Here is a 15042-nt window from a genome sequence, read left to right on the forward strand (position 1 = left end):
ATAGATACATAAATATATCATGCTTTACTTCTTAATTTTTTATTTATTTATTGTTGCTACTACTTATTAGTCTATTTATATATATATTATCATGCTCTACGTCTTAATTATTTATTTATTGTTTTCTCTTTTTATCTAGCTTTTTAAAAACTTTTTATTGTTATTATTATTTCCTTTTATTTTTTTATTTTCTTTATCTTACCTTACTTTATTTTTTATTAATTTTATTTTATTAATTCTGTAATGCATAAAAGCACTTAATATAATTATATACTTTTATTATGCAAACTTAAGACATCTTCTCTTTTATTTATTTATTTATATATTTATTTGCTACTACTGATTATTTATATTATATACATATATATATATATATATATATGTATATAATATATATATATATAGCTACACATATATATAGCTACACATTGAAAAGTATATTATATATTTATATATGTTTATATATAAACACATATATCTACGTATATATATACTTTTCAATGTGTAGCTTAGTTGATTTTGTTATTGAGAAAATTCCACATCAATAGGAACAGATGGGCGAACTACAAACCAAAATGTTGAATTAATCAAGAACTATATAAATATGGCACTTATATAAGAGGCCTTAAAAATTAGAAGACAAAAAAAACTGTGTTTGATAATTTTTAATGAAGTGCTGACACATTAATTTGAATCTGTATTACTTTTTCTTAATATTTTATTTTTATCCTTTTTATTTTATTTTCTTATTTATTTTTGTACTGTATATGTACACCTGATATTAACACACAGCAGTGTAACATACTGTTCATTTACATGTGATTTTCAAAAATAAAGAAAGACTCAATATAAACATTATTGTTTATGTAATATGACATTGTTTAGATTGTATTTTAAGCACTAAACTCATCTAAAATATTTAGAAATGTAGGCCTCATAATTGATTTCTGGCCTCTACCTGGCATTAATCTGTGTTTCTTTTTGTTTTTATTTTTGGCTTTAGTCTAAATATCACTCAATGTGACATCTGTTGAGATAAATACTTTTGGTTTTATTGGGTACACAATACATACAGCATCTAACATTATCCTTTTCAGTCCACTAGAGGGAGCAAAATCCATGTCCTAAATCTCTGTTACACTCATACCTGCTCAGTACTGATCATCAATGTCTCATCACAATGTTTAAATCCCCATTAAAGGCCTATTGGACCTTGTTTTGCCTTTTAAAAAACTGTAAAATGAATATGAATGGATATCTATATTAAGGAGAATCATATTTTATTTAAAAAGCAGACTGCTGCACGTACCAAGGTCACAAACCCACTTACATTTCTCAGATTAATCAGCACATTATGGTCCAATTACACTAATGCAAAAGATATATCTACCAAACAACATATTCATATTTTATTGTAAATTCTCCACATTTTGGAGGTCAACTGGTACAGATTTTTTTCATAGACATCCTCTGCAAACACTTAGTCCCCATATCAGACATGCATACGTTTCCGGTCTATGCAGGGCAGCTGTGAGAGGAGACTGACACGTGTTTGAGAGCTAAATCCAGATCCAAATCCTTCCCCTGAACCTGGACGCTCCCCAGACAGCCTGTCAAGAACTGGGAGCCAACGTCACCCTCACCCTCACCTGAAATGTGAAAAGAGTGAAAATATAAGTGACCTTGCATTGCACTTTACTACGCCACTTCTGAGCAGTAATCTAGAAGAGGGACGGGCAACTTAAATGCTGGAGGGGGCCACAATTTTTCATTTTCACTACCACAGGGCCACATATAGGAGCGTGCACTTTACCAGATATGATGAAACTGCAATTTTAAATAAGTTTACAGTGCAGTAACTTAACATATTTCACGCTCAAATGCATGTATAACAGTATAAATAGGAATACAAAAGGTTTGAAGCAAATAAAAAATAACTACTTACTGTGATTTCTTTTTTTTTTAGTGCAAGAACAGCAGACCAACATTAATTGCAAGAAGTAATTTTGTGCATTTGTACTGCACTTTTAAGTTCGTGTTTTTGGTCATTTTTAGTCTTTTTTGTTCATTCTGTGTCTTTTTTGTTCATTTTGTATCTTACTTTTGTTCATTTTGTGTCTTTTTTGTTCATTTTGTGTCTTTTTTGTCTCTTTTTTAGTAATTTTGTGTCTTTTTTTGTTCATTTTGTATCTTTCTTTTGTTCATTTTGTGGGTTTTTTTGTTCATTTTGAGTCTATTTGTTTATTTTGTGTCTATTTGTTTACAGTGCAGTAACTTAACATATTTCATGCTCAAATGCATGTATAACAGTATAAATAGGAATACAAAAGGTTTGAAGCAAATAAAAAATAACCACTTACTGATTTATTTTTTTAGTGCAAGAACAGCAGACCAACATTATTGCAAGAAGTAATTTTGTGCCTTTTTTTCATTTTTGTGTCTTTATTGTGTCTTTTTTGTTCATTTTGTGTCTTTTTTGTGTCTTTTTTGTTCATTTTGTATCTTTCTTTTGTTCATTTTGTGTCTTTTTTTGTTCATTTTGAGTCTATTTGTTTATTTTGTGTCTATTTGTTTACAGTGCAATAACTTAACATATTTCATGCTGAAATGCATGTATAACAGTATAAATAGGAATACAAAAGGTTTGAAGCAAATAAAAAAATAACCACTTACTGTGATTTCTTTTTTTCATCAGTGCAAGAACAGCAGACCAACATTAATTGCAAGAAGTAATTTTGTGCATTTTTACACTGCACTTTTAAGATTTCATGCTCAAATGCATGTAGTTGTACTGAGGGCCACTTCAAGTGAGGGTGCGGGCCGTATGTGGCCCCCGGGCCTCCAGTTGCCCATCCCTGATCTAGAACTTTTGAAGTTATAAAGACTGTAGCCGACTGAGAGACACTTTGCACATCATTGCTGCTAAATCTCACCGAGGAGACTTCCAAAGGAGAGAAGACCATTTCTCCACGTGGTGGAAAAGTCGGGGTGGGTGACAGGAACCACAGACACTGAGCCCGTTAATTCATCTTCTTCTTCACGAATTTGCATTGAATCCATCTCAAAGGTCAACACCAGCCTCCTCACTATGTTATTCATAGTGAATCTTTCTTTGTCAAAAGTGAACGTGACCTCCTGCAAATTCAAGAGAGAGACACAGAAGAAATAACTCGACATAATCCTGTAAATCAACACATGGTGGTGAGCAGTCTGTGCATAGGAGGATTATGAGACAATAGGCCCCGGGGCCGGACAAGCAAAAGGCCCCGCCAGCTCTCATCTACAGAGGAGACAGACACATTTCTGCTGCTTTGTTCTTGTCTTTGGAGTTGATATGCATCAATCTGTGGTTTTGTGTCTCTCTGTGCTCATTTTGAGTCTCTTTGTGGTTGTTTTCAGTGTCTTTATAGTCACTTTAAGTCTCTTTGTAGTTGTTTTGTCTTTTTCTGGCAATTTTAAGTCTCCCTGTAGTCAGTTTGTGCCTCTTTGTGGTTTTGTGTGTCTCTGTAGTCATCTTCAGTGTCTTTATAGTCACTTTAAGTCTCTTTGTAGTTGTTTTGTGGCAATTTTAAATCTCTTAGAAGTCACTTTGAGTCTCCCTGAAGTCTCTTTGTGGTTGTTTTGTGTCTCTCTGTGGTCATTTTGAGTCTCTTTGTGGTTGTTTTGTGTCTTTTTCTGGTACTTTTAAGTCTCCCTGTAGTCAGTTTGTGCCTCTTTGTGGTTTTTTGTCTCTCTGTAGTTGTTTTGTGGCAATTTTAAGTCTCTTAGTAGTTACTTTGAGTCTCCCTGAAGTTGTTTTGTGTCTCTTTGTAATTTTTTTGTGTCTCTCTGTGGCAATTTTAAATAAGCACTGTAGTCAGCTTTTGCCTCTTTGTGGTTTTGTGTCTCTCTGTGGTCATTTTGAGTCTCTTTATGGTTGTTTTGTGTGTCTATTTGGCGATTTTAAGTCTCCTTGAAGTCAATATGTGCCTCTTTGTGGTTTTGTGTCTCTCTGTAGTCATGTTCAGTGTCTTTATAGTCACTTTAAGTCTCTTTGTAGTTGTTTTGTGGCCATTTTTAATCTCTTAGAAGTCACTTTGAGTCTCCCTGAAGTTGTTTTTTGTCTCTTTGTAGTTGTTTTGTGTCTCTCTGTGGTCATTTCATGTTTCTTTTCCGTCACTTCGAGTCTCTTTGTGGTTGTTTTGTGTCTCTTTATAGTGACTTTTTGTCTCTTTGTGGCACTTTTAAGTCTCTTTGTAGTCATTATATGCTTCTTTGTGGTTTTATGTATCTTTATGGTCATTTTGAGTCTCTTTTTAGTCACTTTGCAGTCATTTTGTTCCACTTTGTGATTATTTTGTCCCTTTCCATAGTCATTTGGAGTCTTTTTGCATCTCTGTAGTTATTTTAGTTAGTTTTATGTTTATTTGTGCCATTTCGAGTCTCTTTCTGGTTGATACGTGTCTTTAAGTGACTTTGCAGGTGAAGGCCACAGCAGCCACTGACACTTTAGTAATCCATCCATGAATCTGTGTCTGCATGTGTGTGTGTGTGTGTGTGTGTGTAAAGTGTGTATGATGGAAATCACATGACACATATGTTAATGTAGCCGAAGGTATTAGGAGTTCTTAAACAAATGCAAGGAATTATTAGTGAAATCAGTTTTGATATCTGATTTATGTGCGTACCTTTGTCTCATTATTGGCCACTAAAAGGAACATAAACTTTTGTCCAGGGGCCTTCATGCTGAAAATGGTCCCGTCGACTTTGGTGAAATCTCCCCTAAATTCTATATTAAGCTGTTCATCTGCATCAACAAGGAAAACTGCAGAGGACAAAAGCACAACACATAAAATTAGTCAAATCCAAATACGGCTGATTATACATAAAATTGAGATGCCATGTCAGGCAGAATGCATCATCCAGTCCTGTTGGAAAGCTTGTTATTATACGAAGGAGTGTTCACACTTGTTCATATCCTGTAGAATCGAGCGCAATGTTCCCACCTGAGGTGTTGAAAATGGCAAATCCAGTGCCAGGGAAGAAGCTGCCAGGGTGGATGTTTTGGTAGCAGGGCCAGAGCTCCTCCGCCTCGGTCTCCCAGGGGAGGCTGAGGTTCAGCCAGCTGCCTTCACGCACACAGCCGTCCATCTGCGGCTCAAACTGCAGCAGGACATTTATTGGAATTAACAGCAGACGAGCAGGAACGAATGAGATTGGATCAGAAATGATGAAGATTCAAAATCAGATTCTTACTGAAAAATCAGGATACAAAGTTCTATAGAATTGGGAAAACCATTTATTGATTATTTCAACCAGAACACATAGTCTGAGGGCAAGTTATAGAAGTGCTCTTCTTGTTCATTTTCTGGTTGTTGTTGAAAGTCATTATGGGAAATGTAGGAAATTGTAGAATGAAAAATAACGATAAAAAGCAAATGTGAACAAATGTAAAGTATCTCAGAGTGGATTAACACACTTTACTGGACAACAAAGTCTGAAACCTAAACATCAATTTCTGTCGCTCTACTACGTCATCTGGTATAACTGATCTGATTGGCTAAGAGCTACCTACAGACGCTTTGATAGACATTCGTAGCGCCCAATAAACGGCTCCAGACTAGATCTCATTTGTAATATAGTCTGGTGTTAGCCAGGCTACACAAACCCCGTTCTCCTGGGTGAAAGTCCGCCATTTGTACGACCTCCCCTCCCTCCCGCCTTGAATGTGACATCCACCATTTAAATTCTACATCACATACTCCTAAATCAAAGAGCAGGCGGTGGAGGAAAACAAAAACGTAACGGTAAATGGACCTGCACTTATATATCGCTTTTCTAGTCGCTTTGCGACCACTCAAAGCTCTTTACACTACAGACTGCGCTCATTCACCCATACATTCATACTGGTGGCAGAGGCTACACTAAACGGTGCCACCTGCCACCATTGGGAATTCATTCACACACCGATGAACACAGCATCAGGAGCAATTTGGGGTTCAGTATCTTGCTCAAGGATACTTCGACATGTAGGCTGCGACGGTCAGGGATCGAACCACCAACCCTTCGGTTGGGGGCCAACCAACTCCACCAACTGAGCCACAGCCGCCCCTCGACTCATATTTTGCTGCCTTCCCAACGTCCTATATTATTGATTTTGAGGGGAGACCAGTCTCTTACCGGAACAATCAGCTTCTCCTTGTCGATCAGGATCCCGCCAACAGCCAGTCGGAGTTCACCTGAAATGACTTCCATCTTCTGTTTGGACTGCATGCCCACCACCAGCCGGTCGGAGCCGTCCACCTCCAGAACCACAAAGTTCTCCTGGTTGCTCACCGACACCTTGAAGTTACAATATCCAGTTCTATATGATTATTATTGTGGTTTCAGGAACATGTGCCAAACACTACGTTTCTGTGTTTAACCACATTGTGATTTGAATAAAAAGTGAAACTCACCGTGTGCCATTGTCCGTCGTTGATCTTGGGACCGCCCGCCACGCTGACCAGGACGTCTGCTCTGCTGATCTGCATCAGGGGGACGCCGTCCTTCAGGGACAAGACGAACCAGTCCGCCCCGCTCTTGGTGTCTCCGTAGAAGACGGCGCCTTCTGGGTCAAACGTCCGTAACTGAAAGGACGACTTGATGCTGCAGAGAGAGATTAAAACAAAGCAGAATAGTGTGCTGCTCCACTGAAGACTGGGATTACTTGAATGAAGTCATATCATTGTTTTTGGTTTTTATTGTTATTAAACTTTTTATTTACTTTCAGAAAAACAAAACAGCACATACACTGTAAAAAAAGATCAACAATAGCTACTCAATAAAATTGAGGCAACAGATTGCACGCAATATTATTAATTAAATCTAACCACAAGTTGAGTTAATAACAACTTAACAGGAAGTGCCTGTCAATTAAAAAACGAATTCTATTGTGTTGGATTCATTCAAAATTCTCTTGATTTAGAATTACATACACATAAAGATTATATTTAATGTGATCAAAATAAGTTGATTCTATCTCAAACATTTTTATAATAAAGTTACTTAAACAACTGCCTCAAAATCAAGGACGCATTTATATTTAATACATTTTATCAAATATATATATTACTATATATAGTAATATACTTATATATATATATAAGTAAAATGAAATGACTACAGAATAATTTATTACAGTGTACATACATGTTGCTCTACATTTTGTAAAAATATCAAGTCTTTTCATCAAAACATAAAAAGAAAGAAAATGGTTTAAAAACGAAAAGAAAATAAAGAGAAGAAAAAAATAAATTAAATTAAAAATCAAAATCACATCCTTGCAAAAGTATTTACACTCTCTATCACAATACTCCTATAAAGACATATTATACCTAAATTGATAGGCAACTTGAAAATCCGAAAAAAATAAAAATTTAAATAATAATAATGATAATTAGAAAATCACAATAACAGCAGTGATAATAGTGAGTTTATCTGCCCCATGTGCACCTTCCTTCATCCATGTTTTTTTCTGCAAACAGAACCTTATCATGGGGTGATAACATCAATTGTTTTGTTTTTTAACAGTGACTGACCACACTGCAAAAAAAGAAAAGTTGGGTGAACTCAAAATTTCAAGGCAACAAACTTCGATAAAATTTTAAGTTGGATAATTAAACTAAATATTTTAAGTTTTGTTTTTGAGTTTGCTCAACTCTGAATTTCTCTGGCACGATTGTAACGGCGCTATGAAATGTCAGCTAATGTTGTGACCACAATTTTGAGTTAGCATTGATACGCTAATGGCTACTCTTGTAGCTGTAACAAGCAGCGCCGCTAGCATCAGTTAGCCGCTAGTTTTTGCTAATGACCGAATTTCCCAACAAAGAAATAAGAGTTATCAGAATTATTGTCCCTTGTTTTGAACCCCAACTTAAAGATATAAGTAACAACAACTCACAAACTTGTTTTTGAGCAGACAACTGGCTTCCTTTGTTGTGCTAACTTACATTATTGCCCTAAATGTCAGTAATTTATATTTCCAAGTTTTACCAACTTAAATCACTGTTTTAAGCCAAAAAATACAAGTTGGCTTTTTTTGCAGTGCAGGGGAAACCAGTCAAAAGCAAACCTGCCCTGTAGTTTTAATAAATGGAAGTCTGTATTATTATCCTTCTCAGCTATTTTGTCAGACACAGATTTTATTTTGTGCTCCCTTGATGACTCTTAATATTGCTCTTTTTAAGATAAGATGATTTACAAAGTCACAAATACATTTAACCCTCCTGTTATGTTGCGGGTCAAATTGACCCATTTCATAGTGAAAAAAATATTTGTATAAAAAATGAAACTTCTGCTTGGTTTAATAACTCTGGTTATAACATACAGTCACTATGCACTTTATGTGTTTTTATGCACTCTGTCTATCTATCATTTAATCTCTATTACTGCCTGAATGCATCGAGCTCTATGTCGACACCATTCATGTTAGATTTTATACAAATTGACATTTATTCAACATTTGTGTGACAGGTTGTCATACTGAGACCAAGGTCTCAATCTGCTTCTGTACTGAAAGACAAATAGAAGTAAAAAGTTCAATGACTGTGGGTTTATTTCAACCTTTTTTATATTGAGGTCAAAGTGACCTTGGCTGGTTTCACCATAGAAATATTTTAAAAAATAATGTTTACTTGAACTAAACAGAAACTAAATGACACCAGAATCAAATGATGCTAAATAGGCTTTGAAGTACTAATCTAGTTCAGTCCTGTGGCAAGTCCAGGTGTGTTGTGGGACTTTGTGACAACCAAACACTATTAACCCTTTGATGCACAACATGGGTCTAAAGTGACCCGACTGAGGTTTTAATTTTCTATATTTTTGCAATAAATTAATTTCATCATTCAGTATTCCAGGTTTTCCTCAATCAACTTGTTTTTGATCATCATACATCCTAATTTTTTGTTTTTAATTTCTTACTTTTTGAATAAAAACCCTTTTTGTATCACTACGCTTCAAATGCACAACATGGGTCAAAAAATGTCATTATGGGGGTATTGTGTGTATATTTTTAAGGAAAAATTAATTTAATCAATTTTGGAATAAGGCTGAAACATAAAAAAAAATGTGGAAAAAGTGAAGCGCTGTCAAAACCTTCCAGATACACTGTATGTGTGACAAAATGATACATAAACATGTTAAATATATTAAATATATGAGTGTGGAAAGTAACTATTTGAAACAAATTACTATTATTATAGTATTAGGTCATTTAATTTTAAATCAAATTTGGATGAATGAGTTATTTTTGACCCATGTTGTGCATTAGAAGTGTTGTCCATATGTTGTGCATCAAAGGGTTAATACAGTATACCAGCTATTCTCAACCTTGGGGTCGGGACCCCAATTGGAGTCGCGAGATGATTTCTGGGGGTCATTGTGTGACTTTTTTTGTCATTTTGTGTCTGTTTAGGCCATTTTGTGTCTTTTTTTGATCATTTTGTGTCTTTTTTTGATCATTTTGTGTCTTTTTTGATCATTTTGTGTCTTTTTTTGATCATTTTGTGGTCAATTTGTGTATTATTTGGTCATTTTGTTTCCTTTTTTGGTCATTTTCTGTCTTTTCTGGTCATTTTGTTTCCTTTTTTGGTCATTTTGTTTCTTCTTTGGATGATCCGAACTGTGCATGTGAGATTCTGTTCAGTGAGTGGGGGTTGCGGACAACATACATGTTAAATTGGGGGTCGCGACTCAAAAAGGTTGAGAACTACTGCAGTATACAACTACACAAAAATGTATCCATTAATGGTAACACTTTATATTAGGGAACACATATTCAGCATTAATTAGTTGCTTATTAGCATGCAAATAAGTAACATATTGGCTCTTAATTAGTCATTATTAAGTAGTTATTTCATTTCTTTGTCCCAGCTATAGGAACCACTGCAGATGGCCTGAAGAGCCACATGAGGCTCAGCAGCCGCAGGTTGCCGACCCTTGATCTAGATAATAATTTAATAAATAAACTTATAATTTCTATTATTCTTGTCTTCGCTATTCAACACAATTAATAAATACAAGACTACACTGTATCACAGTCAAAGTTTAGCTTTGGTCTTCAGTTGGATTCTGTAGTTATTGCAATTTTTATGTCATTATTTCTCTGAAATAAAGCAAAATTGAAATATACACTGCAAAAAACATGAAGTTTACCAAGTATTTTCTTCTTATATCTAACAATAGTATCTTGATTATTTTGTTTTGAGCATAATTTACCTACTGACCATAGCTTCATGTGCTTATTTTAAGAACATGTGTCTTTTTGTAACAAAATGAGTGAATAACCTCTTCACAGGGATTTCAGTCATGTTTAAAGACTTGTTTTTAGGATTGACATTGTGAGCTTTCTCATGCTTTTTAATCTAGTCAGCTGCTGAATATGGTGAGTTTTTACCCAAAATATTGGTTCCAATTGAGAGTTTTAGTTACATGTAGTTTAAATCCTATTTCAAAATCATTTTCTACCACCAGTATCTACCCACAGATACTGAAATGAGAAAAAATGTGCTAGTTTCAAGCATTTCTGGCTTATTTTAATGTTACTATAGTCGGGCTTTTCAAGCCACAATTGCTCAAAATTAGTATTTTTGGATTTATTTTAAGACATCATTGGTTTTTCTGGTGCCTAGATTATTTTACTTACTTAAAGAATTCTTACAAAGAAAAATGTAAAATGTTGCACTGCAAAAAAGCCAACTTGTATTTTTTGGCCTAAAACAGTGATTTAATTTGGTAAAACATGGAAATATAAATTATTGACATTTAGGGCAATAATGTAAGTTAGCACAACAAAGGAAGCCAGTTGTCTGCTCAAAAACAAGTTGGTGAGATGTTGTTACTTATATCTTTAAGTTGGGGTTCAAAACAAGGGACAATAGTTCTGCTAACTCTTATTTCTTTGTTGTGAAATTAGGTCATTAGCGAAAGCTAGCAGCTAACTGACGCTAGCGGCTAACTGATGCTAGCGGCGCTGCTTGTTACAGCTACAAGAGTAGCCATTAGCGCATCAATGCTAACTCAAAATTGTGGTCGCAACATTAGCTGACATTTCATAGCGGCGTTACAATCGTGCCAGAGAAATTCAGAGCTGAGCAAACTCAAAAACAAAACTTAAAATATTTAGTTTAATTGTCCAACTTAAAATTTTATCGAAGTTTGTTGCCTTGAAATTTTGAGTTCACCCAACTTTTCTTTTTTTGCCAGTTGGTTTTTGCAGTGTAAAACTTTGTCACAAGATAAAACAGACATAAAGGAGATCATTTTTTAGTTATAACTCAATTTCAACCAAAAATGTAGCTACTGCAGTGAGTCTTTTTAGGGCAGAACAGGTCTGGCTTTAATTTTTCAAACATGCAAGAGCCTTTTTGCTTCCTTGGCCACAGATTTCCAGTGAGTACGTGATGCGTTCAGGGTGCAGCGGTTGGCAGACGTACCTCCTGATCTCACTGAGGTTGACTGTGGTGTGGATCAGCGGCCTCCAGATGTCTCTGTCCTGGCCGAGGTAGACGGTCGCTCCGCCTGAGACTTCTCTCTGGAAGACACGATGTTCATAAGGTTCTCATTTAACAAGAAATCAATACCTCAGCTCTTCTTTCTGCACAGTTCACAGTCATTAAACCCTTCTTTTGTATGTTCTTGTCAGATATCGGGATTGATTAGTGGTTAAAACCATTTTAAACTGAGGGATGATTTTTTTTTTCCAGTTATTGATCCAACTTAAAAACTTAATTATCTTTTAACAAGGGAAGTGCAAGTGGTAATGAAGTGCAAAATCAATGTCAAGTCATTGACAAGAGAGCCATCCAGCTGCAGTATATCAATATATACGCTATCATGGAAGCTAATGGGGGGAAAAAATCTGTGAATGGGGTAAAAACATCTGGTGGTGTTATCTGTCTGGCAGCAAACTGACCGAAGTCCAACAGTAATGTGAGGTCATGCCAGTAGACCCGTCTGAACCTGCACCTGCACTGCATACAGTATACCAGGGGCCTCGAACTCAAAATACCTGGGGCCGCTGGAGGCAGTGTCAAAATGATCAAAATAAGACACAAAATGACCAAAAAAGACACAAAATGACAGAACAAAAACTAAATTACTTTTAAAAAAGACACAAAATCACCAAAAAAAGACACAGAATTACCAAAAAACACACAAAATTACTAAAAAAAAGACACAAAATGACAGAAAAAACGAAATTACTTAAAAAAAAGACACAAAATGACCAAAAAGACACAAAATTATTTTAAAAAGACACAAAATTACACAAAAAAGGCACTAAATTACTAAAAAAGACACAAAATGACAGAAAAAAACTAAATTACTTTAAAAAGACACAAAATTATTTAAAAAAGACAAAAAAAATGACCCAAAAAGACACAAAATTACCAAAAAAATAAACAAAATTACCAAAAAAGACACAAAATTATTAGAAAAAGACACAAAATTACCAAAAAAAAGTAATTAAAGGGACCTTCCACACACAACGCGGTAAAGTGCCATTCATATAAAACTCACATTAAACTTTCATATCAAGGTGAGGGCCACAAAATATCGTCACGAGGGCCGCAATTGGCCCGCGGGCCGCGAGTTTGAGACCTATGCTTTAGACCAGGGGTGTCAAACTCAAATACACAATGGGCCAAAATTTAAAACTTGAATAAAATCGCGGGCCAACATTGAACAAATTAACCTTTTAATATATACCAAACATGTTTTGCTTTAACATTGAATATGGAACCAGCAACGCTTATAAACATACAATATATAACTAAATAGTGCAGACATGCAAAATCAAATTTCAAATAAAAAACACATCAATGTCATTAATTTATTAAATAAAAATTAAATAAAAATCGTATGCCTCTTTTCTATTTGCATCCTTCTGATTTAAATATCAAAATAAAGTTTTTCAACAGGTTAATACATTTAAAAATAAAATAACAATAATAAATCTAGTATTAGCGGTAAATGCGCCGTATAATACCGGCGGGTCAGCTTTTATAGTACAATAATAATATAATAATTTGGTATTGCCTTGCGGGCCAAATAAAATTACACTGCGGGCCAAATTTGGCCCTCGGGCCAGAGTTTGACACCCCTGCTTTAGACTATCAGATAGAGATAATAAGATCATTTTAACACTGTTCCAGGTAGAAACATGAATGTGTTGCATCATGTGAACGTACCTTACCCTCTCCGTGGCCCTCAGCTCCCCTCAGCAGCACCACCAGGCTCACAGCCAGCAGCACTCCACCCGCCATGGCGTTCCACAACACGGACATCCTTCAGTGCATCAGACACCCGGCCTCCCAGAGAGCACTTCCTCAGCCCACGGGTGGTCTGCCGACTCCCTGAGGTGTCGATGGTGGGACGAGGAGCAGCAGTGTGTGTGGACGTGGGTGTGTGCTGGTAAACTGTCCCGGGGTCCAGAGGGCAAATACTGGCATGCAGGTTATTGATCGGCAGCAGAGAGAGAGGATCTCTGTAGGAGGATGAAAAGATACGGCAGGCAAACACAAGAGGAATGGAAGCATCAGACTGTTAAATATCCCCGAAGTCATTTTTGTCAAAATTGTTGTTTTTTTGGCTAAATCAGGGGTCTCAAACTTAAATTACCTGGGGGCTGCTGGAGGCTGTATCAAAATGAGCAAAAAAAGACACAAAATTACAAAAAAAGGACACAAAATGACAGAAAAAACACTAAATTACTTAAAAAGACACAAAATGACCAAAAAATACACAGAATTACCAAAAATGACACAAAATCACGAAAAAAGACACAAAATGATCCAGAAAAGACACAAAATGACGCAAAAAAAACACAAAATGACAAAAAAGACACAAAATTACTAAAAAAAAAGACACAAAATAATTCTTAAAAAGACACAAAAAATGTTTTAAAAAGACACAAAATTACAAAAAAAGACACAAAATTACCAAAAAAGACACAAAATTATTTTTAAAAAGACACACAATTACAAAAAAGACACAAAATGACCAAAAAAGACACAAAAATACACAAAATTACAAAAAAAATACACAAAATTACTAAAAAAGACACAAAATTACCAAAAAAGACACAAAATTACCAAAAAAGATACAAAATTACAAAAAAAAGACACAAAATTACCAAAAAAAGTAATTAAAGGGACCTTCCACACACAACACGGTAAAGTGCCATTCATATAAAACTCACATTAAACTTTGTTTTGTTTTAGACTATCAGATAGAGATGATCAGAGCATTTTAACACCACTGCTCTATCTAAAAGTCCAAATTCAGCAGATAGATGTTTAAATAAAGAGCGTCTCCATTAGCCTGTAACTCTGCAGGCTCTGTGGTGAGCAGACTGCAGCTGGGTGAGTGACCTCAGCCAGACCGCTGGTGTGTGTTTACCCATTACACAGTCAGGAACCTTGATTCACCATGCAGGATTCATGACTCAGTGTGTGTTGCTGAGTGAAGTGGACAGATAGAGAGAGAGAGAGATGAAGAGGGGACTGTGCTTCAAGTCACAAAACTCTTTTTTTCTCTCTTCGGCTGGCTTGATTCCTGTGTTACTGGCTCTTTCCAGGAAGTCTGTGATAACTGGAGAATACTGGGAAAGTGCAAAACACACTCACGCACACACACACACGGAGAGCAACAATCAGTAAACAATCTGATGCTCGGCTGTTTGAACTTAATCAGAATTGTCAAGTCACGCCAGGACATTTCTCACTGCCGACATCTTGATACCCATAAGACCAAACAACTTAGTGAGTCATAAAAAGATTGTGCTGTATTTTTTTTTTTACAAACATAATGCATTCACTTGATTAAATATAATAGATGATTATCTCAGATTTCTGAGAAAACTTCTCTTGGAAAAACAGTTCTACTCAGAAGTAATGAGTTAATTATTTTGTTAATGCAGGGAAAGAAGGAACATTTCTTTTCTCTGTGAAAACTTTTCTACTTATCTCAATTATTCAGAAAAACATGGTGAATATATTTTTTATTCAGTGAATGCAT

General features: G+C 35.4%; 1 protein-coding gene across 1 annotated transcript; it reads right to left on the reverse strand.

Moving 5' to 3' along the window:
- Positions 1–1394: 1394 nt before the first annotated feature.
- On the reverse strand, positions 1395–13485 carry shbg (sex hormone-binding globulin). Its single transcript, XM_059354148.1, has 8 exons — positions 13215–13485; positions 11460–11557; positions 6438–6627; positions 6160–6321; positions 4986–5142; positions 4668–4804; positions 2934–3135; positions 1395–1649 (listed from the first exon to the last, which is right to left on the reverse strand). The coding sequence occupies exons 1-8, from the start codon at positions 13308–13310 to the stop codon at positions 1516–1518; spliced, it is 1176 nt and encodes a 391-aa protein (XP_059210131.1). The 5' UTR covers positions 13311–13485; the 3' UTR covers positions 1395–1515.
- Between the last annotated feature and the right edge of the window lie 1557 nt (positions 13486–15042).

The sequence above is a fragment of the Centropristis striata genome, chromosome 17 (assembly GCF_030273125.1).
Source record: "Centropristis striata isolate RG_2023a ecotype Rhode Island chromosome 17, C.striata_1.0, whole genome shotgun sequence".
In the NCBI taxonomy this organism is placed as follows: domain Eukaryota; kingdom Metazoa; phylum Chordata; class Actinopteri; order Perciformes; family Serranidae; genus Centropristis; species Centropristis striata.